Source organism: Bicyclus anynana, chromosome 22, assembly GCF_947172395.1.
Source record: "Bicyclus anynana chromosome 22, ilBicAnyn1.1, whole genome shotgun sequence".
Taxonomy (NCBI): domain Eukaryota; kingdom Metazoa; phylum Arthropoda; class Insecta; order Lepidoptera; family Nymphalidae; genus Bicyclus; species Bicyclus anynana.
In genome coordinates this window covers 8,342,950-8,369,238 of record NC_069104.1, presented here as the reverse complement: position 1 = coordinate 8,369,238, position 26,289 = coordinate 8,342,950, and the positions used below count along the sequence as shown (strand labels likewise).

General features: G+C 35.4%; 1 protein-coding gene across 3 annotated transcripts; it reads right to left on the bottom strand.

Annotated features, from left to right (window-relative positions):
• Positions 1-802: 802 nt before the first annotated feature.
• On the bottom strand, positions 803-24,046 carry LOC112051732 (uncharacterized). 3 transcript variants are annotated; one of them, XM_024090511.2, is made up of 4 exons: positions 23,767-24,046; positions 22,127-23,007; positions 19,193-19,426; positions 803-5,417 (listed from the first exon to the last, which is right to left on the bottom strand). In XM_024090511.2, exons 1-4 carry the CDS (start codon positions 23,903-23,905, stop codon positions 5,100-5,102), a joined length of 1,572 nt encoding a protein of 523 aa, XP_023946279.2. In that variant the 5' UTR covers positions 23,906-24,046; the 3' UTR covers positions 803-5,099. The 3 variants fall into 3 exon arrangements, with proteins under 3 accessions (XP_023946279.2, XP_052744433.1, XP_023946280.2); XM_052888473.1 differs by lacking the exon at positions 23,767-24,046 and adding an exon at positions 23,430-23,667; XM_024090512.2 differs by lacking the exon at positions 23,767-24,046 and adding an exon at positions 23,305-23,443.
• Positions 24,047-26,289: the final 2,243 nt, after the last annotated feature.

The window sequence follows — 26,289 nt, the reverse complement described above, 5'->3', positions numbered from 1 at the left end:
TGAGTCTCTCAAGGATGTTTTTAAATATTTCATAATACTTAAAACTATCGAAAAATAGTTAATTTCAATTTGAGATGATCGAAATAACCGACGAATCCAACCCAACGAAATTAGCCTTTGACTAGGATTTCATCATAAATTTCCTCACGATGTTTTTCCTTCACTGTTTGAGACACGTGATATTTAATTCCTAAAAAGGCACAGAACTGTAAAGTTGGGAGGTGCATGCTCCGGACCGGATTCGAACCTACGTCCTCCGAATTGAAGGCAGAAGTCATCCACTGGGCTATCACGGCTCTCTTCTACTAGAATTTCACCTGACGTTAAATGCCGATACCTACAGTAGGTATAATATGGAAACAGGCTATCTTTAAAAATGTACTAATTTTACATATCAGAATTAGGTACCTATTAATACTTTAATTAAATAAACCGCTTTTTTATATAATGTTTATATGTTATGGACATATATCATATAAACTTTATATAAAAAAAGCTTCTAATAGGTACAGGTCCAGTACTTACAATAAGGTTCCAGCCCTTTAGTAATGTCATTGGAATTTTGAATGAATGAATGAAATATACTTTATTGTACACCAAAAATAATAATTACAGGCAAGAAATTAACTTAAAAACTAATGTACAATTGGCGGCCTTATCGCTAATGAGCGATCTCTTCCAGACAACCAATCGAAAAAGAGAAAATAAATACAAGTAATAATGCATAATGACAGGGAATTTTGATAACTAAATAAAATATTTTATTATGTGGAATCTTGAAGTCACAATTAATGAAAATACATTTTTATTGTTAATTTTTTATTATAAATAAGTTGACGTACTATAGACATTAATATTATTTATACGATCAGAATACTTAAGGCACTTAATATTATGGTCCCACCAAAATAAAAAAAAAACTTACAAATAAATGACACATACAAAACTCATAAAAATACGCACATAATTTCATTAAACATATATTTTTACAGATAATTGGAAAATAAATTAACAAAATAGAAGCCTTTGGCTGTATTTAAGACAAAAACATCTTACTTTTTACATCAAGGATCATATTTTTTTACATTATTACCTATTAAAAAAAATTTTGATTTTTATAGACCGAAAAAAAAAAACAAATACAGTCCTTTAAACGCGTATGTTGATAAAATGTTAGCTGTTATTTTGACGTAGGTATTATTTTTTAACTGCTAAACATAGGTAATTCTCCTGAATACACTCTCGTATAGCGAGTCTCTTGAAGGTACATTAAAAAAAATGTCCGCTTGCAAATGAGAAATCGATTTAAATCCGACAAGATTGCCATTTCACCTGACACCTTTTCATACATAGATGATTTTCCTTACATTTTGATAATCAATCAATTAACTTAATGGTAATCGTTCACATATCCGTATCGTACGTATCGGACGCATCGCATTAAACGCTAGTATTCTTTGTATACATTGGCGTATCTAGAATTGTTTCCTAGAATGGGCCTGGCTTGTCATACCGCTGAGTAGAGTCGACACTCGACACTCAGTATAGACGATTACAATTTTTGTGGACGCTGTGATTTTTCGTTCTATATTTTGTATTTTGCCGTCCATCATAGAATTTGAAATCAGTAGCCCAAAATTATAGGGTTTATAGGGTACACCTATGTTTGTATAGAAAGTCACACGAATCGCACGAATCTACGGTAAAATTAAAAATCCGTTTGATGCGATGCGTCCAATTCGTACGATGCGGATATGTGGACGCCTATCATAATCCTCAACAAAAGATGAGATAGTAATAAGACGATTTAATTTTTAGTTTCTCTAAATAGCACTCGATTCCAAATATAATTTCGATTTTAATAGTTGTTTTATAATAAGTTTATGTATATCACAAAACCGTCTTTACAACTATCTATAGCATCTATGTGAGTAATATTTTCAGTAGTAGGTATAGTACTTAGGTCTTACACATTAAGACCTGTTTTTAGATAGATAAAATACTTAGATCTTGCACATTTAGACCTGTCTTCTAGAAAGTTGACGAGTTGTACACATATTTTATAGAAAAAAAAAACCAAAATATGCGAAACATTAGGCATGCACCCGAAAAAACTTCGCGAGAAATATTACAAATTTTTTTATTTATGTACAAAAATAAAAAAGTAATAAAATTTACACATAATCAGATCTCTCGTGCATCACACAACCATTACGAAGAAAAGTAATAATAATATCATAAGGCGTTTTAATTACTATGACTATGTTATGCATAATAAAAATAATATGTTATTTACGTTATCAACCCATATACGGCTCACTGCTGAGCTCGAGTCTCCTCAGAATGAGAGGGGTTAGGCCAATAGTCCACCACGCTGGCCCAATGCGGATTGGCAGACTTCATACACGCAGAGAATTAAGAAATTCTCTGGTATGCAGGTTTCCTCACGATGTTTTCCTTCACCGATTGAGACACGTGATATTTTCTTAAGAAACTATGTTATTTATTTACACTAATTATGTCATACAATACATTAATTACCGTTAAGTTTTATTACAAAAAAACATTTTCGCCTGTTGCCGGTCGGTCGTTAAGGTCAAATGGTAATAAAGCTATTTTAGATTACTTACATTTATTATGGCAAACCCATTAAACATAAAATGGAGGCTTTTAATACATCATCTATTTTATTTTATCTTATTTTTGTATGGCCAATAGGCTGACGTTTGACTCTATAGTCTGGTGAGTTCATCGATGACACTCCCATGATATGCGGGCGACGGGGGGAAAGACTGAGCGGGTGTGAAATTGTGCGTCCGGGGAAGTCGTGGGCTTTTCATTCATCGCTACACGCCCCCCGGCCCGCGCGGACCATCGGGAGTGTTATGAACGAAGTTGCCAAGCTATACAATCATGGCTCATAGAAAATAATGTTGAGGTCTAAAATGGGTCATGCTTATACTTCAAGTCAAGGCAAGTCACTCTTGCCTTGAAGACGTTTAAATTGTATGTAGCAGACGCCGAAAGGGCATTTCAAGTTAAAATAATACAGATATACATATATGCAATTGTTTTCAATATTTTTCATATAGGTATACATATAAAAGAACCAACCAATTTGGCGGAGTATCGTATAATCGCTTACCGATAGATTATATTTTTACACAAAATTATACACCTCTTAGTGCCTGTGCATATATGGCGAGGCGTAGCGAATTAAAGTGTTGATATCACCAGCTGGCCTATTCACTAATTTGGTCTTTAATATCAACCTATTAAAATAAACATCAAAAACATTACGAAATGTCACCTACTGTATGATATCCACGAAGGGTTGTCAGTAAGCACTGGATGACATTTGCTACATAGAATCGTAATTTCGAACTAAGAAATTTCATCTACACACTGAATGATATCCACAAAGAGTTGTCAGTAAGCACTGGATGACATTTGTTACTTAAAATCTCGATTTCGAACTGAGAAATGTCATCTACCTACTGTATGATATCCACGAAGAGTTGCCAGTAGGCACCGGATGACATTTTTTTTACAATCTCAATTTCGTATATGTCAACTAACTTACGTCAAAGTTAGTGAATTAGAGTGCTGGTATTGTCATTGTTGGACGTTGAAATAGTCGCAAATTAATTTACACATATGCTCTACTCGCTACTCGGGGATTTCATGACGTGTTGATTAATATTCATCTTTAGTATAGTTTAAAAATATCAGGATACGAGATAGTTTGATAGTAACAAATGCGCGTCGCCACGCTTCGCCATATATGAACCGGCCCTTACAGTTATTGCACACAAGGGTTATAGCATGATTTAAAAAAAAAAACGCTTACACGGCGATATTGTTAATAAGAACACCTAGAATGTGATAGAAAAGTACAAAACACTCAGTCTTGGTGCTAGTCCCACATCATATCACATCTTACAAATTACATATATTACTGGACGATTTCATAAAGATATTTATTTTGTTACAGTCGTATATACGAGTATGTTGATATGACTGATTGCGTAACTCAATAGGATCAGCTCGCTAGCATTTACAGCTCCATATATAAAATGTATTAAATCAATGTCAAATTCCTAAACCTGTCCGTTTTACAAAGATAATAGGGTAGTTGACTCATATCAAATTTAATATACAAAACAATATTAATTTCGCATAGTACATGAAATAAGGGTCCAAATATATCGATATTAATTAATAATAGTTAAGGATTTCTTATAAAACTTAATTTAAAAATCATGTATTTTTCCTAATTTTCCACACGTTTAAAACGCTGTTCATTTTGTGACGTCACAATGTTACTTGATGTGCTAAACATCAAACTAATTGTTAACTAATATATTTGTCAAACGCTCCGTTTGTAAGGGATTTATTATAGTGACGTCACGAAACTGTTGAAATATAGACTGTCATGGCCGACAGGAGTTTTGGTTGGTATTGTCAAAAACATATTTAATAACTAAAATTTTCATGTACTCACGTCTCAAAAAATTAAGAAAATTTTATTTTCAATCTTACCTTATCTTACGATAAGGAACTAAATAATACCATTAAAAAAGAGTGTCAACTAGCCGATTTGCTGTCAAACGGTTCCGATCGAGTTACGTAATTGCCCATATTATTTTGTTACATAACGAGTAGTTTCTTCTCTAAAAAGAGCTTTAAAAAGGTTTATTGCGATATAATCTTTCCCCCAAACACTTAACTTTAGTTTTACATGTTGTACACTAGTTTAGTTTTAGGTTCACTACTCCACAAAACTATGATTCGTTTTGTGGAGTAGTGTAGTTAACGGATAGTGTGTAAGCTGTCTAATGACCTATGTATAACCTTGAACAAATTTCACAAGGAACACACGTACGTTACACTAAAGTGTTTCTCAGATAGCATGGGTACGGCGACAGTTGCCTTATGACGTTCATAATATTATCGTGAATCGCGGTAAACTCTCAAGAGTAAAACGAACACTCACCGTACCCATGCTATCCGAAAAACACTATACACGCACGGAAGATATACAACGATAGAGTATAAAGGAAATTCTGCTAAATTATTCTCCTATTAACAGCTAAAGACTAACTCATTTGGACGTAATTGACTGGGAACTGTCCCTTCGAGCCGTTGCATTCACCGTAATACCATTCCTGGTTGATTTTGGACAGCACAGTGATCTTGTCACCTATACTGAAACGTAAATCACCTGGCTGCACCGGCGCGAAGTCGTACAAGGCCGTCGCGAGGCCGATATGCGCGGGCCTCTCGTTGGGAAGCGGGACCTTGACTTCGACGTAGTTCGACGGGAAGAGGCCTTCCTCCTGTTGCAGGCCTCGGCGTATCCTGCCGTACATCCATTCGTCGTTCTCTCGCCTTAGCAGATGAATCTTGGAATTCGCCTGTAACAAGAATTATACGATATTATAGACTAACGGACGCGAGGTTATTATAGACTTCTTTAATCCAGCCCTTACAGTAGTATCGCTGTAAAAATGGAGTAACTTCTCCCGTTTTCCCATCATTTCCCTTCACTGTTCTGCTCCTATTGACCGTAGCGTGATGAAAAGTATGGTATAACCTGCCCAGGAATATGAAGAATAATTGTACCAAGTTTCGTTAAAATCCGTCCAGTAGTTTTCATTTCTATATCGAACATACAGACAGACAAAAATTTCATTGATAGCATTTTTGGCATCAGTATCGATCACTAATCACCCCCTGATAGTTATTTTGAAAATATATTTCATGTACAGAATTGACCTCTCTACAGATTTGCGTAGTTCATTGATTCGTTAATGCTAGCGACTTCTAAATGAGAGTGGGCTATGAAATATTGATATTTTCTTTCTTACCAAAACTCTCGGTACCAGCCATAAGTTGGGATGTTGGTCATATTACACACCTCGGAGAGCACTTCGATTCTGTCCCGGTCTTTATCATAAAAGTCTGATAAATCATTACATCACAACTATCATCATCATTAACAACCCATGTTCGGCTCACTGTTGAGCACGAAGGCCCAACCCAAGCTATCATTTTACTCCGCAGCTTTTTAATCACGATATTTTTCCTTCAACGTTTAAGACACGTGATATGTAATTTCTTAAAATGCACACAACTGAGAAGTTGAAGGACACGGACCGGATTCAAACCCACACCCTCCGGAATCGCATTCAAAGGTCATATCCACTGGGCTGTCTGTGTCTGCTGTGGCTCTATTTTGAAATTAATAATGTGTAATTTGTTATGCTGTTTTGTATGTATTGAGTATATTTCACGCCCCCTTCGTCATCTCTCTACGCCCCCGAGACAGGAATTCATCAGTGATTGGGAACACCAGACCTATACAATGTACATGGAATACCTATTTACAGATTTTCCGTGAATAACAGACATATCCGTGTGACAACGTCATTAAATTCAAATCCGACTTTATACACATTCACATCTACGCCCCTCGAGGGAAAGTTAGCCCTTGACTACAATTTAACCTGATAGTAAGTGATGATGCAATCTAAGATGCAAACTAGGTTAACTTGTTAGGAGGAGGATGAAAATCCACACCCCTTTCGGTTTATACACGACATCGTTGTCGGTAGGGTGGTAACTAGCTACGGTCGAATCCTGCCACCGCCCTTTCTATCGATTCAAAGCAACGAAAGAGATATCGACGTGTAGACAAACGTAGAAAATTATCCCATGGTGCACATCTTAGGACTACTGGCTCTACTGAATAATTTGTCTACCTACCGATCAGGAGTCCCAGGTCAGAAAAATAAAACCATATCTACGAGTAACAAAAAAAGGAATTTTCAAAATCGGTCCATAAATGACGGAATAATCGCTGGACAGACATAACAAAAAAATCATACAACACAAGCTGAACGTAGAACCTCCTCCTTTTTGGAAGTCGGTTCAAAATTAATAGCTATTCCCGAAGTGTGTTGCAATACTATTCTAAGAACGCGCCTGTTGCAAAATGGTTGTACTAATTCTGAAATCTGCCCGTGCATTTGGATATAAATTCATCACAGTGTTGCCAGAATCGAATTTTTCTATTATTTTAATTTTACTTTCTGTAACCCAAATACAGTTACTTTTATTAAATACCAGCGGACCCTACCCAGATTTAGCTGCTTAGTTCTCTTTCCCGTGGGAATACGGAATAAAAATATAGGTGCCTATAACACATACAGCCTTTCTTGATGAGTACTGTTTACTAACAAAGAAAATTTTGACGGCCTCCGTGGCGCAGTGGCATGCGCGGTGGATTTACAAAACAGAGGTCCTGGGTTCGATCCCCGGCTGGGCAGATTGAGATTTTCTTAATTTGTCCAGGTCTAGCTGGTGGGAGGCTTCGGCCGTGGCTAGTTACCACCCTACCGACAAAGACGTACCGCCAAGCGATTTAGCGTTCCTGTACGATGCCGTGTAGAAACCGAAAGGGGTGTGGATTTTCATCCTCCTCCTAACAAATTAGGCCGCTTCCATCTTAGACTGCATCATCACTTACCATCAGGTGAGATTGTAATCAAGGGCTAACTTGTAAAGAGTAAAAAAAAATGAGGGTATTAAGCCACTAGTCATTTCACACCTAATTAATACAAATTAAAATTTATTTCTTCTTAAATTAATGAATATAAATTTGATTAATAAGCTTAGAACAATTAGATATGGTTAATAATTTAATATATCTTTCATTGACGAAAGAATTCTTTCAAATTGGTCCAGTAATTTCAATACTAACGAACAAACAATCAAATCTTTCATCTTTATAATATTACTATATTAATTGCTAGATAATTTTTACTTTCTTATATAAACGTAATACCTACCTAAATGCTCTGAGTTACAAAAGATGTGCTATAAAAAGACACGCGAATAATAAAACTAATTGCAATATCGTCGTCGGAACTCGGAGACATAAAAACTTGCAATCAAGTTAGGTATTCCTAAAGAATTGCATAAATGCAAGCGAGCTCACTAGTTTCTATATCTGCTGATAGTTTTTTTTTAATGCTTCATCGAAATATTTTTAAACAACTAGGGTTGGCATAAAATAAATATTTTAGTGAATAGATAAATTATAGTTATAACCCTAAATGATTGCATAGACGTATGACTTATGAAGTTAAATTGTTTAACGGTATGTATGGCTTTTTTCAACGGGTTAATGATTAGATGTCAATTTTAATAATTTTATTTAACATGGTATGCATCGATGTCCTATTGAAAAGTGGATGCACAATCAGCGACCAAAAAACGTCCCGACTCAATGAGTGCCAAACACAACTTCTTGGCACTCAATTCAAGTAGTCGCATTTGTAAATTCAACCTTAAAGTCAATCCTTAAGGTAAAAAAAAATAATAATAAAAGAACTCAAAAATTAAAAAAATTAAAAAAAACCCGACTGCCTAACCTGCTTGCACGAAGTCATCCGCGTATTATGTGTAGCAATTAATGAACAACGTTTTTTTAATTGTAGTTTTTTTTATTATAGCCATGATATACCATTTTGAAATCCTCTTAATGAGCCCTTGATTTTAATACCCGTATCGCAATATTCGAAAAAAAAAAATTTTTTTCTCGAGTCTATAGCGACTCACAGTCGTCGTGTTGGTTTTTTTTTAACTTCACCTATCTAAGAATACTTGGGTTATTAAGACGAATCTAACGATATCTTAATTACGTACATCCGTTCAGCTATTTGGAAGATATGAGGTAATAAAGTATATTACATACATAGAAGATACGCGCGAAAAACATAACCCTTCTTGCAGTCGGGTTAAAATGTATGAAGGTACAAACTAACAGACGATTATCTGAAAATGCACAAGTCAACAAAGATTACCAAGCCCTAACAATTGCGCAAAAGAAAATAAAATAACATAACGATAGCTCAATGACCTGGATCTAGGTTGCTCAACACCAACCTACTTCTTACAAATTGTAAAATGTAAGAAATATTGCAATTCAGCAGTTTATCGACGCTCTATAGCAGTTAGCATGTATTATTATTCAAAAAATATATATTACTGTTTATTTCACTAAAACTAAAAAACAAAACGTTGAGAGATTTTGTGTTTTTTGTTTTTTTTTTAATTTAGTTTTTACTGAAAAATCTAAGAAGGAAAGAAAAGCTCAGTACATATTTATACTCGTATACATTAATGTTGATTAATACACAGATTCACAGTATCAATACTAATGTTATAAACCTGAAGAGTTTGTTTGTTTGTTTGCTTAAACGCGCTTATCTCAGAAATTACTGGTTAGATTTTAAAAATTCTTTCAGTGTTAGATAGCCCATTTATCGAGGAAGGCTATAGGCTATATATTATCCCCGTATTCCTACAGCAACGGCAACCACGCGGATGAGACCGCGCGACGTCTATTAGTAATCAATAATTCGACCATTTCTGGCGTTAAGTTTTAAATTAGACTCAATTTTAAGTTACAAAGTGATAGACTAGAGTGTGATAGCTTATCAAATTGAGGTTAGCTGTAATGACACTAATAACTTGGCCTAGCATGCTAAATGTAGGTACATTGCCGTGTACTTCATATTGTTATAAATATACTCAGAGGCATAATTATCCGCCCACTTTAATATACTCGTGTCATATTAAAGTGGGCGGATAATTGTGCCTCTGAGTATATATATTGCGTACCCTTAACATTGGTTCCGAAATTGTATTGAAGAAGGAATATTCCAATAATAGTCATCATATCATCGTTATTAACCCATATTCGGCACACTGCTGAGCTCGAGTCTCCTTTTAGAATGAGGGGTTAGGCCAATAGTCCACGTTGACGCAATGCGGATTGGCAGACTTCACACACGCAAATAACAATTATTTTTTCTAAATAAGTAAAAGATTAATTTTCTTTTTTCGATTTCTTGACGGTGTTTTTCCTAAAATGCACACAACTGTAAAATTGGAGGTGCATGCCCCGGTCCGGGTTCGAACCTACACCCTCTAGAAGTCATATCCACTGGGCTATCACGGTTCCCAATAATAATATCATCTGCATACTAGATCACGCTACTCCTTGAACTGTATTGATTGATTCGTAGAGTATTGTTTCTTTTGTTTGTAAATTATTTGTTACTATCCGACGCCCCGCAGTTTTACCCGCGTAGTTGCCGTTCCCGTGAGAATTCGGGGATAAAATATAGCCTATGCTACTCGCTGATAACACAGCTTTCCATTGGTGAAAGAATTTTAAAAATCTATCCAGTAGTTTCGGAGCCTATTCGCTACAAACAAACAAACAAAAAAGAACTTTCTTTTATAATATTTGTGTGGATACAAAGATTTGGATACTACCACACGCCCTTAGATTTAGAGCAGGGTTTCTCAAAGTTTCGGCTCCAGGAACCCCTTACTAACAAATGGAAACCCCCCCATGAAAAACATTAATTTGACTGTTGAAGAAAATAAGTATTATGGTAGGACATACAGTACCAAATGATATGTCTTTGTAATATTAATGTGATGGGTGTGCTTGTTTCTTGTCGCAAATGGATTCAATGTTAGGAGTAATTTTGGACAATTTTAACCTTAATTCTGACTTGGTATCAGTTATCACGCCACCGTTAGGTAAATCTTGTCGCGAACCCCCTGCCGTCGAATGGCGAACCCCATTTTGAGAAACCTTGACTTAAAGCGTTAAATAACAATACATGTAAGTAGCAATCATTTTCCTGTCCGACACAGATATTGCGGATGGAATTTTTATCACAATTATCAAACAGTGTTCTGCAAATCGCCAACGTATTGCCCGATACGTGTAATGTAAACAATATAATGTACCTAAACAATGAAAGAATCGTGTAAACAGAAAAACAAAACCGGGAACTACGTCACGCGATCGCATGCGCCGTATTCGGTTACCTGACGTCAGAGCCGTTGAATCAATATCAGCAATCAATAAATATTTGCTAATTATTGTTATTGTAGAAGATTCGTATCAGAAACGTCTCTTTATTGGATGAAAAGTGTTTTATATCAAACTAGCGGACGCCCGCGACTTCGTCACTTCTCCCATCCTACGCCTACCCTACCATCATCATTAGCAACCCATTTTCGGCCCACTATTGAGCTAGAGTCTCCTCTATGAAGCAAGGGGTTAAGCCAATAGTCCACCACGCTGGGCCAATGCGGATTGGCAGACTTCACACACGTAAAGAATTAGGTAAATTCTCAGGTATGCAGGTATCTCACGATGTTATTCCTTCACCGTCTGAGACACGTGATAATTAATTTCTTAAAATTTACCCTACCATACCCCTACTCAACCCTACCCTTGCCCTGGGTATTCTATGTTTCGTCTCCTGGTATCTCCAACAATTTTCAGCCAAATCGGTGTAGTCGTTCTTGAGATATAAATAGTGTAACTACGTCTACTTTCCATAAATAGGTATATAGATATAGTACATCAAAAGATATATTGCGAATAGGTTGCCTAAAAATTTCGTGGCCAAACTATTATTAATCATTATTAACTATCATTAATGATAGTTTGTCCAGTGGCCTAATTCACTATTTTGGTCTTTATTATCAACTTATTGAAGTGGACAACAAAGTATCATCTACATACACCGTAAGTACCGGATGACATATTTTGTAATTTGTATCATAGTATGTGGATTTCATTTTGTCAATTGATTTGTTTTTAATTTTGATGGGTTGATTATAAAAACCATAATAGGAAATAGGCCAGCAGGAGCTTTTGAGCGATTAATATCGACTGCATCTAGTGTCAGCTTTAACGTTTTGTATGTTCTGTGAATTAGACTATCGAATTATGAAAGTCCATATATACTATGCACAAAAATTAAGGGAGCAGAAAAAAAATCCAAATTTTTGGGGGATTTTCAACAGGCTGTAACTTATACAAAAATGGTCGTACAGCAAAAAAATAAAAAGCAAATTGTAGCTCTAAGTGTTTAGTTTTTGGATCTGAGTTTGAAAATTTTTTTTTGAAAATATTTTTCGAGTAATCATAAGAAAACCACCGAAAAAAAAAATTTCGAAATTTTTTTGGTTTTTTTTTTAATCTACGGACGTGGAAAAAATTTTTTCGACTCAACCTCCATATGGACCGGATAGCTTGTTTATTCAGATTTAATTTCGTTTTGTTTAAATCTCGATACGAGCATTTCTCGCTGAGATATCGATGTTTGAATGGAAAAAGATCATTTTGTCTTTGATTACCAATATCTCAGCAACCAATGATCGCACAGAAATTTTGAGGTTGGTTTCAAAAACTTGAATAAATTCTCTACAAGGATTGGCAATTGAATTTTGAAAAAAAAATTTTTTTTCAATCATTACATGAATTTGAAAAAGCATCCAAAAAAGGGCTTTTTGTCGTTTTTTGGAAAATCAAGCGCCCAATCAAAAATATTGCGGAAACCACTGACGTTAAGTGTGCCTTTTACTGTTCAATATACCCACAAAAACCCTACAAAGTTTCAATTCAATCCAGCCAACCGTTTTTTTTTCCCACCTGATCGAATTTTTGAAAAAATTAAAGGAGCAAGAATTTCGTTCTGAAAATGTCATAATTTACGCTTTTGTGCTTGCGCACGTGTATGTGTGTGGTTTTATCAGAGATTGAGACCCTGTGGTTCGTCACTTCCACACACACACACACACACACACATACATCTTCGGAGAGTGCGTTTGGAGTCACAATATACTGTGGAATACACACATACACGTGCGCAAGCACAAAAGCGTAAATTATGACATTTTCAGAGCGAAATTCTTGCTCCTTTAATTTTTTAAAAAACTCGATCAAGTGGGAAAAAAAAACGGTTGGCTGGATTGAATTGAAACTTTGTAGAGTTTTTGTGGGTATATTGAACAGTAAAAGGCACACTTAACGTCAGTGGTTTCCGCAATATTTTTGATTGGGCGCTTGATTTTCCAAAAAACGACAAAAAGCCCTTTTTTGGATGCTTTTTCAAATTCATGTAATGATTGAAAAAAAGTTTTTTTTCAAAATTCAATTGCCAATCCTTGTAGAGAATTTATTCAAGTTTTTGAAACCAACTTCAAAATTTCTGTGCGATCATTGGTTGCTGAGATATTGGTAATCAAAGACAAAATGATCTTTTTCCATTCAAACATCGATATCTCAGCGAGAAATGCTCGTATCGAGATTTAAAAAAAACGAAATTAAATCTGAATAAACAAGCTATCCGGTCCATATGGAGGTTGAATCGAAAAAATTTTTTCCACGTCCGTAGATTAAAAAAAAAACCAAAAAAATTTCGAAATTTTTTTTTTCGGTGGTTTTCTTATGATTACTCGAAAAATATTTTCAAAAAAAAATTTTCAAACTCAGATCCAAAAACTAAACAGTTAGAGCTACAATTTGCTTTTTATTTTTTTGCTGTACGACCATTTTTGTATAAGTTACAGCCTGTTGAAAATCCCCCAAAAATTTGGATTTTTTTTCTGCTCCCTTAATTTTTGTGCATAGTCTAGTTTAGACCTAATCGTACAGACGGCGAAAAGCGACATTTTATTATAGTTACTGTGTTAAGAAGATGACAGAACCTAATTCGTTAAACAATATTTTAACAAAGAAATTATCGTTAGTATACCAATTCCCCGAAACAATTTAGTTAGCACATATTAAATGCACTCCAGGAACAAATGATTGAATGAATAATTGTCACGAACGCGTCATGTACGTTATGAACGCTAACAGGTTCGTCCGTGAGCTCGGCCGAGGTAAAATTAGAATAACACTGGAAAGGTTTTACCTCACTACACATAGACTAGTCGATAGTCATTACGATATACAGCTTAGAGTAATCGGCTTAAAACGGTAATACTGAATTACGAGTGGCTCAAATTCAATTAAATTACTCGTAACAAGAGGTAATAGACCCGTTGACTTTCGCTAACTATGGACTATACTTGGAGTATCTAATCGTGATCGAATGAGGAGATTCGCATAAGAACCAAAGCCACCGACATAGCTCAATGAGTCGCTTATTGAAGTGGCAATGGACGGGGCACATACTCGTAGTTCGAATAGCCCATGGACGTTAGAAACCGAGCTGGTACAGTGCCGGATTAAGGAAATTTGATGCCCTAACCAATCTTTCCCTGTGTGCCCCACAAGAGTTACATGTTCCTCGATTACAGGTGGTATTAACATTCATTATTTATGTTATTATAGAGGGGAGGTATCAGTGTTGGTATAAATAAGAGGGTATTTGACGACTTACGCTCAGTTGTTTGTTAGGCAGCGTAGACACCATCACGCTGCCAATCACGTTATTGATTTTGTGCAATAATGTGTTCTCGTTTTTTTTGTTTCCCTAAACGGGTTGCCTTAAATAGCTTAGAATAGTCCTAGACTGAGCTGGAATGGTCTCCCCCACTAGGTAGACCGATGACATATAGCGAGGTAACAAGGAGCCGCTGGATTCATATGCGGCTTACGACCATGGTGTTTAAGAAGCCTTTATAAGAGCCCTATGTCTAGCGGTAGAAGTCCATCATCTGATAAAGACAGCGAGAGAAAGGAAAGAAAGAAAAATACAATTATTTCAAAAATTGTGCCACGCTTTAACACTATTGTATTGCCTGATACCCAGACCACTAGACAAACACAAAAAGTAATTAATCATCAGAACACCACTGTCATAATTGGCACAACCTTGAAAAAGGATCCAGCTCAGCATTGTGCTGCATGTACCAAGCAAATGGTGAACATATTATAGAAATGACCCGTAGTATTTTTCTTGTTTTGTTTTTTTTTTTTTAATATGCTAACTTGACCGTTTAATTTGCCTCATTGGTTGGTTAACTTGTGTGGCTTCAGATTGATGTCATATACTTGCGTGATTTATTATCTACTCGTATGTTGTGATTTAGCTGCGCGATTCACATATTTGAGATAAATCTGTAATAGGATATATATCGAGTATCGACTGAATAGGGCGTTCGCGAATTGTTTGTTTTTCGCGTACGTGGCTTCAAGCCAAATAGCTGGCTATTATTAGGATGCATACGTTAAATGTTTGTTCTTATCATATTCGCTTGGCCAACTACAAGTTCATGGACACAAATCACTTGCCTTTTTCTCAAGGATCTATTTGAATTGCCCATTCAAGGTCCATTCATTCATTCAAGGTCAAAGCTCCCCTCATTGAAGGGTATTTCTATATAGATGCTATTCCAATGTGATGGGTTTAACATGAAAACTTTTTGACGACCTCAAACCTTTTTGCCCCGGTGAGGCCTATTGAGGTTTTTTAAATTGGTTCAGGTATGGCTGGTGGGAGGCTTCGGCCGTGGCTAGTTAAATTTTCATCCTACGCCTAACAAGTAAGCCCGCTTCTATCTAAGATTACATCATCACTTAGCAACAGGTGAGATTGTAGTCAAGGGCTAACTTGTATAGATAAAAAAACAGAAAAGAAAACTGACTCTCTGACGATCACTATGAGATATTAATGATACCGCAACCGACAGCTCAACATTGTCCTCAAGGCACGGTATTCTAACACCATACCAACTTCTAAACTCACGAACTATACAGAGAATTTCTCGAAAGAAAATAAAGGTCAATATTTTCATAGCCCTATCCAGAATTCAACCCCCTCTAGCTGGACTACATGGATTGATCACATCAATTGATTTTAGGAATCATTTACAAAGCCTATGTCCATCGACTAATAATGATGATTCGCTTTGCTTGACTTATGTTAACGCCAGTTACCGCTAAACAGTTGTTATTTCCTTCTACAGATTACAGTATACAAGCCAAGTTTTGTAATAAATAGATATCGGAATGACATAAACTGTTATAAAATAACAATAAAACGCATTATGTACCGGTCATGTACCCCGCATCAATGAGATTATACGTGTACGTAACTGCAATTACTGGAACGACTCGAGACAGACTTGTGTATGTAAGGTTAAGGGTCGAATCTTTATTGCGAGTATATCGACTAAGGAGTCTTCATTAAGGCATTAAAGGGAATTTTGACCTCGTTTTCCGCATTGCATTGTCCTTGTTAATAAACGGTGAATAAGTAATTGACACTAATACATTATTTATTCAACCTTCGATTTCTTTATTTTTTTATGTCCTGAGACGAATATATTGGGAATCCATGGATTCACCGTGCGGGTGCTGGGTCCATCGCGTGGCAGAGAGAAAAACTCTGAGCAAAGTCAAGGAAGCCAAATTTGGCTAGGCAGGGAGAACAACACGAGCGGAGAAAGAATTCCTTAACCCTACATCCATTGGTCACAAGTCCTATGTGAACAATGGATGTAGGGTTAAGGAATTCCTTGACAATCTATTAACACTCCCTTTCTCCGCTCGTGTTGTTCTCCGTGCCTAGCCAAATTTGGTAAGATCCTAATAGAGTAGCTTTGGATACCCGTTCTAATATAGAACTCGCTGCAGTTCTAGAGAGACCGAGGTCTTTAAGCAAGTTATAAAGAGATTTTGCTGGTTATCATCTCGCACCTACTTCTACGGCGTACAGACTAACCACATAGCCATTTTAGTTAGTTCATTTGTTAGGTCATAATATTTATTCACTTTTATACTGTGGTCCTTCAGAATGTTAGTCTTCCCCGGCACAGTAAGCTCTACAAGTACTATTCGCTTAGTTTGTTTGGACTAAAGGAAAATGTCTGGTCTAGATCTCGAAATAGCGACATCTGGGATTTTATAATATTTTTCATACGTATCCATTAAAAAGTTCAATCAGGTGCAGAACCTAGTTTAGTTCATATTTCATCGTGTAATATAGGCTACATTTTATACCCGTGTATAATCCCACGGGAACAGGAACTACGCGGGTGAAACAACGCTGCGTCTGCCAGTGTATCATATAATTATGAAAAGTTATGATTATTAATTTACAAGCAACCCAATTAAGGTTGGTAGCTGATATAAACGCCGGAAGCTATATTTTTGCATGCTAGATATAACCAATAAAGTTTACTTCTACATGCGCCGTATGGCTATTTATACTAATTTTTATTTTGATCCATAACAAAACGAATCAAGACACATTTTCGCTTGAGAGCCACGGTCAGGAAATTAATGCCATTATAAATATTGCAGGCGTTGTATTTAGAGCGGAACTATCTAGTGATTTTAGCGATACTGTAAAAACACATGGGTCGTGCGAAATTTCATGGTGTAGTGATATGAAATTTTCGTGTGTTTTTAAATAAGATATCCTAACATAGATTCATATTTTATGGAATACTAGCTGACCCGGCAAACGTTTTCTGCCTTATAAACTGTCATGCAAAATTACTAAAATTTCACTTTGGGATATAATAGAAGGGAGAAAAATACGTAACGACATGTTCTAAGACTTATACCAAATATACAAAAAAAAGTCTCATTGTAATCGATCGATTGTCGATATGTATAGGAGTGCGACTACCATCAATGTAACATGAGATGAAATAAATTACAAAGTCTATATGTCCGTCTTTTCGCGATAAACTAGAAATGTACTAAACTGATTTCCGTAGTTAGCCCTAATAAATAGTGATTCATGAAGAAGGTTTAGATTAGATTTATTAATTTTTCGAGGTTTTGTGTGGTTGAAATATGACGAGAGTTTGAAGGGTAACCTATGGGTTTTTGAGGTATTTACCACGCGTATAAATTCTTGTATTTAGAATACACACAATAACACGGCCTCCGTGGCGCAGTGGTATGCGTGGTGGATTTACATGACGGAGGTCCTGGGTTCGAGCCTCCGAGCCGATTGAGGTTTTCTTAATTGTTCCAGGTCTGGCTGGTGGGAGGCTTCGGCCGTGGCTAGTTACCACCCTCCTGACAAAGACGTACCGCCAAGCGATTTAGCGTTCCACTACGATGACGTGCTGAAAGCGAAAGGGGTGTGGATTTTCATTCTCCTCCTAAAAAGTTTGCACGTAGATTGCATCATCACTTATCATCAGGTGAGATTGTAGTCAAGGGCTAACTTGTAAAGAATAAAAAAAAAACAACGAAGCAGCTCTCGTCTCGTCTTTAGAGCAATAACCGTGACCGAAATTATTAAAATGGCTACCATTACATACTATACTTAGTTCCACTATATGTATATATATATATGCAGTACACTACAGTAGTCGCTTTCGATTTCTACGTTTCTAATAAGGCGACCACTGATAATTTTTATTACTAGCGGACGCCCGCGACTTCGTCCGCCCTTAAGCCTGATCCGTTCCTATCGCAAAATCCTTTCTTAGCGGACCTCTACTAACTATAACCTACATGTTATCAACCTATATTCGGGTCACTACTGAGCTCGAGTCTCTTTCCAGAATGGGTTACAAAAGAGATACAAAAAGTGTCATATAACCTTCGTGTTATGGTCTCAAACTGTGCTGTCTCATTGAAATTCATTCAGTAGTTTCAGCATGATGCCCGGTCAGGAAAAAGACAGACAGACAAAAAATAATTCCCGTACCAGATAATAACGACAACTGCGCAGTTTTCACTATAGCAAAAAAAGTTGCATTCCTTCAAAAAATACTTATTAATAACACCTGAAAATTTGGCACAACAAACTAAAAACACTCGCAAAATATATGAATACTCTTAGTATACGTTGGAGTTGACGTTACCTAACATCAAGGATGAAGTGACCATTTTGTCTTTATCATTTTGTTATGGACATATATATATATGGATTTCATTTTTAATTCTACTCCTAAAATAAAAAAATCATCTGATGAATCGGTTATATCAATCGCTATAGATGTTGATTTTATAAGTTTTGTATTTTTTTTTTTAAAGAATATTTGCCATATCTTTTAAATATGACTTATATTCCCATTCCCCTCCAACTAGTCGGGAATGACTGTATTAGGAGTGGGTACGACAACAGACCAACGGGGCGGGGATCGAACCACCACACCTCGGTGATGAGTCCGACCGCTCTTACCGTTGAGCTACTGAGGCTCTAAATGTATATTAATTAGGTACAAAGCTAAAAGTTGTACTGAAAGTATCAACGCGCCATGAAATTTTCTGGGATAAAAGTAACCTATGTTCTGCTTCAAAATGAAATTTCCGTGAAAATGTAATACAGGCAGATTTACTTTGACATTTATTATATTAGTATGGATAAGTAAATAAAGGTATACTCACATTAAAACATAAATCACCGGGAAGGTTTGAAAAATAGTCGAACAATGCAATCGCATATGGCTCTTCATAGTCATCTGATGTGTCTGGCAATTCAAACTCTTGGTCCTCCGGCCACACCACTGGTAGATCATCGTCCACAATCTCTGGTGGAGGAGGTGGAGGTATGCTTGGCATGGGTGGAGTTGACTCTCGCTCTGTTGACTCTTCGTGCTCCCAACTAAAGTGTTTTGAATCCTGCAATATATTGGTTAATGTCATAAACTGTAAAGCTATTTTGACGCCTCTTTTACCGTTAAGCATTGGCGTGCACAGAGCTGTTGTAAAACGTACAAGCTCAAATCTGAGATGTCTAAGATTCTATTCCAACAGTATTTCCCTCAACAAAAATTCTCACTATGCTCTACTACTACTAAAAGTAATGTGTTGAAAATTAAAATACATCTGTGACTTGTCAATTATAAACACGAAATTTTTCCTATTAGCCAAGAATTAATATTTCCTGTTTGGGGATACCAACTTCATACATAAAAATAATAATACCCCTTATTATCATCATATAAACAACTATGTTAATCATTATACTGAATGATTCACTACATGAATTTTAATTGATGATAAAATGTTGATAAGAATCTGATTTTTGTTTGTAGAATTCTGTACTTTGTATAAAAATGTGTAGGTATAGGTCAAATCTTTAGTTATCTTAATATTTATTTTCGCATTTTCATACGTCATTAATCTTTTATATTGTCTTAGGTCAAGGGTTTATTGTCAAATTGTATTAAAGATTTTAAAATCATTTTTGATCCAATATTCTGAGATTGATAAAACAGATCTATAGGCCAAGAATGTGTTCACCATAACATACTTGTCTACATGTTTCTTACATATTGGTATCTCTTTTGTCCCATTGCAATCAAAGTCAAATACAGAGCTTTAAATTTTGCTGCTATTGGTCAGCAAAATATGAAATATGTCACTGACAAAGTACAGTTAGCATTATGGCTACCTATTTCAGAAAGAAATCAGATGTGCTGGATTAGATGCAGTGCTGAAAGAGCTTCGTAATTATTTTCATACAAAAAGAAGAACACATACATCTTATTCCTGTGATTGGTACCAAACTTCCACAAAACAGCTGGACCATTTTTTATGAAATTTTGTGTGTGTGCAATTTTCAGACCTGCCCAAGGTCTATTTTTCATACCCCAAAATGATAATGACAAAGTCAGCTAGTGATATACAAACTGGCTTAGAAATGGTTATACTAATAAATATAAATGCAAACTCTAGCTATGATCATATTAATGACTCAGACTGTTTGCAATCTAATCAGTTGACGTAACCATTTTTGTGTAAAGACCCAGTCTGCCAAGATAATTGTATTGTATACCAACATATAAGAAATAATCTAATTAGGTTTCAGTATTTCATTACTTTCCAAAACCTAAGACTGTACTTATAATGATCAATAGGTAATCCTAGATTGTATAGGAGAGTGGTCTGATGAGTGTGACTTAGGAAAATATTGTATAATTTTGATTTTTAATGCATTATCTTTGTCATAAAACTGTTTAGCGTAAAAAAAAATATACATACAGCCAAACGTAGAACCTCCTCCTTTTTGGAAGTCGGTTAAAAACAATTTTTTATTTTATTTCATACTAGTGGACACCCGCGACTTCGGCCGCGTGTAATTTAGTTTTTCACAATTCTCGCGGGAACCAAAGATTTTTCTGGGATGCAAATTAGCCTTGGTGTTAATCCAGAGTAAAATCTATTTCCATTCCAAATTTCAGCCAAATCGCTTCTGTAGCCGCAGCGTAAAAGAGGAGCAAACATACTTACACACAAACTTTCGCCTTTATAATATTTGTGTGATTAGTGTCAAAAAATTCCTTCAAATTCCAAACTAAAATTTGAACCTGCCTTTTATGTCTTTAATAATTAAATTATTTAAGGATTTATGAGCATTCCATAAATACATTGTGGGAGCCAAGACCATTGTGTGGCTGAGAGAAAAACAGTCATTTCCTTTGATATGGCAAACAGCGCTTGGACAGTATATTATTTTGTGTAGCTCGCTAATTTCCTAATTAGTGTTCAGCTTTTCAAATGAAAATGTTCCCAAGGTTTAATTGTCTCATTTGAATTTCATACCAGCTAATTATTATGAGTTAACTACTCATTATATTTGAGTATCCTATTCATTTTTCTATTGTAAATTTTAAAAGCTGTATTGAAAGAAAATTATTGAAATATAAACCGTTGGACTGTAAATGAGTCATAATTATCTAAAGCTTTCAGCTATAGTCAGGCAAGTTCGATGATGACACTCCTATGATATGCGGGCGACGGCAAAGAATGAGCGGGTATGAAATTGTGCTTGCAACAGTTGTGGGTTTTTCATTCATCACCACACACCCCCCCGCCTGCGCGGTCCATCAGGAGTGTTATGAACAAAGTTGCCAACCTACATCTATTCTACTTGAATAGTAAAAGCCAAGCAGATAGCAATCTCAAGGTCAAACCCATTGCCTATAAACAGAGCAACATTATTTAAGATATGTAAGGAACACATCCTAAAACTGATGCTATTTTGCCTCATAGGTGTGTAATTACACAGACAAACTAAAATGTTCCTAAATAAGCCCTGTCACAAAAAGTATTGCTTATAAATTTTATGCCTTTAATTTTGAGAATTGTTAATAAATCCTACTATAAGTATCTTAATATGCAAAAAGTCATTCATCACGAAACCTCAAAATGCACAAATGGCTCAAAAGTGGGTATACAATAAATTCAGTACAAAGCTCAAATTTGGCAGCGATATAGTTTATAGTTAGTAAGTATTCACTAAGAATGCTGGATTAAAGAGGTCTAAGGGCAGACAAAGTCGCGGGCATCCGCTTGTTTAGTATAAAAATCACTCACCACATTGTCTGCAAAGCCATTAGTAACTTTCTGTATGGGTGTTGTTGTATTGACACTCATTGATGTTATTTGGAAATTGCTTCCAAATGTACTCTTTAATAAAGCAGTGTTATCTGGTGGTTTAGGCCTCGCCGGTTTAGAGCGAATTATTGTAGGACCTTTCAATGGTGCTGCCGAATAATGACTTGTGTTGCTTATTGTATCAAACGGATCAGCATTCAACGTTGGTTTCTTAGGTATACTGGGCTTTGAAATTGGAGGAGAAAATGGATCAACCATAGAGAAATCATCTAACGTGTCCTCCTTAGTTAATGGTTTTCTTGAATGCAGAAAGAGATCAAAGTCATCTTCAAATCCACTCTCGGCTTGGGAGGCATTACCACCACTGAATGAGTTATGATGGTTTGTTGAAGTTGTAGCGTCAGAACCAAAACTGTCGACGCTAACACCATCACTGCTGGACCTGGTTGTAAAAGTCGGTGAACTGGGCGGAGACGACAGATCTATCAAAGTTCCCATTTGTATATTAACACGTTCACATTTAGGAAACATTTTACTAGTGTCCACTTCACTGCTTAAATCTGTAAAAGTTTGGTTTGTTGCACTTGGGTGATTCACTGTGGTTTTCTTATTTCTTGATAGAAGAGACGTAAGTACAGTCGGTTTACGTATAAAGTGAGATGGTTTGGCCGGAACTTCTGGCTGTTTCGTCAGTTTCGGTGGAGGTGGCCGAGGTGGGGGCTTCTTTTTTTGCCCGAATTGAGGAGTAGGCTCAAAGACATCAGCACCAAATGGATCGTCATTCCAATTTGTGACAGGAGAGTACCTGTTCACGGCTACTCCTGGCACTCCAGGGGCAGCTCTTGTAGGGCCTTTCATACCTGGACAAAGATTCCATGTGTTAATATACAAAATAATTTCACTATACTCCTCAATTTAAATACTCTTTGTAGTAGAATCTGCATACAGTGTTAATACAGTGGCAAACTTGACATTTTAAAATAACTTATAAAACAAACAAATCAGGACAACTTTTTGTCAAATTGATTTAATATTTATTTAGATACAAAACTTATATATTAATTATTAAAAACCATAAAATCATTTCAAGGAAGTCATCAAACAATCTATGTACATCAAGTAAGGACAACCAGTCATTAAAAATATATGAATACAACCTGAAAAACTTGATGGCTCCAAAGTAATTATACTAATCACAAGTCACAGAATAATGAGTACAAAATGCGTAATTTCGCACTACAGTGTGAATACACTAATTAAGAAGCACTGGAACGACCGTTACTGTGAAACTGAAGTCTGAAACTGTCAGTACGCGGTACTTCGTCAACACAGCTGATAGCTGCGCGCAATCCAACGGATGTTTGACGCGATAAACAATAGATAAAACAGATCCACCCACTCAGGGCACATGTGCATTGCGCTTTAGCAGTTGACGACTTTACGCAGTATCCACTGTGTGCCAGGTACGGGACAGCACGGCCTTGATAAGTTGTTATGCACGTCATAACAACGCACATCAACGTATTATTTATATAAGTTTTTTTTATTCTATTCTCTATTTTTACAAATATATTGAAATTACTATTGAGTTAATTCTATAAAAAATATTATATACGTACCATGCTTATTGAACATTTCCATTGTTACTTTCGTATTCGTATTAGATTTTCTTGTCTTGAAGTAATGACACAACCGTAAACGAGTAAAACTTGTAAACTTATAAATAATTAATATCACTCTTTTTGTACCCCATGTCATACGTTATGTATACACTAAGTAATCATTTTGTATGGCGAAAGTATTTTATTTAATAGCTTTATTGTAAAATAATATTAAATAAAATATTTTGTATCACCGTTAATTTATCGTTTCTTCCACAGACGCACAAACAAATTACAAAACGTCAAATGATTATTGAAGCACAGAGACAAGACAAGACGTCGTTTCCATTGACGTCACAGAGTACCATAGAGTTGTACTTTGAATATAGGTAGTAGTGTAGTAGTCATCAGCTGCCATCTCTGTTTAACGCCATCTTTTGAGCAATGTACGACTACACTGAATTTATTGTATACCCCTTAGATACATATAGGTATAGATACATAGATAATAGAGGATATGTGACAAGTAATTATTTTTGAGGCTTCCGGTAACCATGTTTGGTCTCTAAATTGAGATAGGGCTGTTTTATCGATAATAATTAAGCACTCGACATAAAATTATACAAAATATTATGTTTACTAAAATGAAACATTTTAAATTCTGTCTTACTTATTATAATATAAAATTCCATACAATTGTTTTTCTCATGATAAGTGATAATGTGGTATTTTGTATTTAACACAGATTATTCAAATATATACAGATGTAGCGTACGTAACATGACGGTGTCGTACCTGCTAGGAATATGAAATTCAAAAACGAATACGTTCTCTTTTCAGTACGGTACGAACCGTCGCATCAGTAATTTTCAATATTATTCAAGAAAAATAGCGTTAATTGTTTCTAAATATTTTAAAAACTAAAGAAATAAGATGGAGTATTTTTTTATTGATTATTATATCAATTTACGTAATTGTTTTTATATGCAAATGTCAAGGGTTACTCTCTCTCTGGTTACTCTGTGGTATTTAATAAACATTGTATAGTATAAATTATTTAAACTATACAATGTTTTGTATTGGCACTCACGAACGTTGGCCTGTGTTTATGTCTTGATTGTGTAACGATTACTATCTGATGAATATGATGTTGTCCTAGACCACCAGCCTAATACTAAACCAAGGCAATAGGAAACAAAAATCATAATTCATCAACAAAATTTATTTATAGAAGTTGCAAAAGTTACAATTTTTGATACAACGTTATACGTTATACATAACAAAATTGACACTTTTGTATAAATGGTCTTTTATAATTATCGTTCTACTAGACAATTTTTTTTTTAAATATTTTTTTTGAGACGTTGTTACAAGAAAATTTTAGTTTTTAAATATGTTTTTGACAGTGCAATACTATACTAGTTATATTCCATTTTGGGAAACAGCATTCTCATGACTCTCTTATAACAGATTAAGGTACACTTCTTGCTAGGGTTGTCTTACTTGTTGCTCAGGTGATAAATTCTGCAATAGGTAAATTTTATTCTTTGGTTATATCTACTAAAATATTACTATAAAGGCAACATTAGTATTTATATGAGTAGGTACATAAAGCAACCAACCAGTAATTTTTTTTTTCAAATTTGTAAATTATATAATGATTTATTTATTTTGCTATCATCCGCGAAAATTCGGCGAACCCATGCGACAACGTCACCCAGGTCCGACAAAATACTCTCTACGTACGTTTCACCCCGAAACCGGAGCATCCTCAGGAGATGTTGACTCTACAACGTGCAATTGCAAAGTCAATTTTTTTTTGCAATTGCACGTTGTAGAGTCAACATCTCCTGAGGATGCTCCGGTTTCGGGGTGAAACGTACGTAGAGAGTATTTTGTCGGACCTGGGTGACGTTGTCGCATGGGTTCGCCGAATTTTCGCGGATGATAGCAAAATAAATAAATCATTATATAATCATGATGAACTTCCGCAAAGTAACGCCGGCTTCTATCCAATATTTAAATTTGTAAATGATATCTTTCTCTTACACTATTGGACACAATAAAAAAAAAATATATAAGTAAATGTTAAAATTAAAATTTGCTATTATTCAGATATTTTAAAATGGGGGAATTCCTATATTATCACAAACAAGAATGAATACGATGAAAAAGCATTCTCACCGGGATAGATGGGCAGGCATTGTCTTTGAGGCGCGGAAAGCATAATGTTAAATTAATGTAATCCTTCTTAAAATAATCACTACGTAAGTAGCTGTATCGTGATGGAAATTAAGCCTGTTAATGTTGTTTAGCCATTTTTGTCTTAAATCATGATTTTTTGAAAATCTGAAAAATATAAAATAACTATACATATAGAACATAAAATAATTTATTAATTTATACGTTTTTGCTTATTTATCTATTCATCGATATTGTAAACAATACTTGCCCAACACTACGTATACGGTCAAACCAAAACTCGTGAAATAATTCAATTCTTTAAAGGATTGACCATAAAACCACGTATTGTAAAGCTTT

Excerpts from the sequence above, each read along its gene's own strand:
- LOC112051732 (XM_052888473.1), bottom strand. The coding sequence starts at position 23,664 with ATGTGCGTTGTTATGACGTGCATAACAACTTATCAAGGCCGTGCTGTC. Across the intron at positions 23,008-23,429 it reads TTTCAGACTTCAGTTTCACA|GTATGAAAGGCCCTACAAGA; the intron begins GTAACGGTCGTT and ends ATCTTTGTCCAG. Across the intron at positions 19,427-22,126 it reads ATGGCTTTGCAGACAATGTG|GATTCAAAACACTTTAGTTG; the intron begins GTGAGTGATTTT and ends AATATATTGCAG.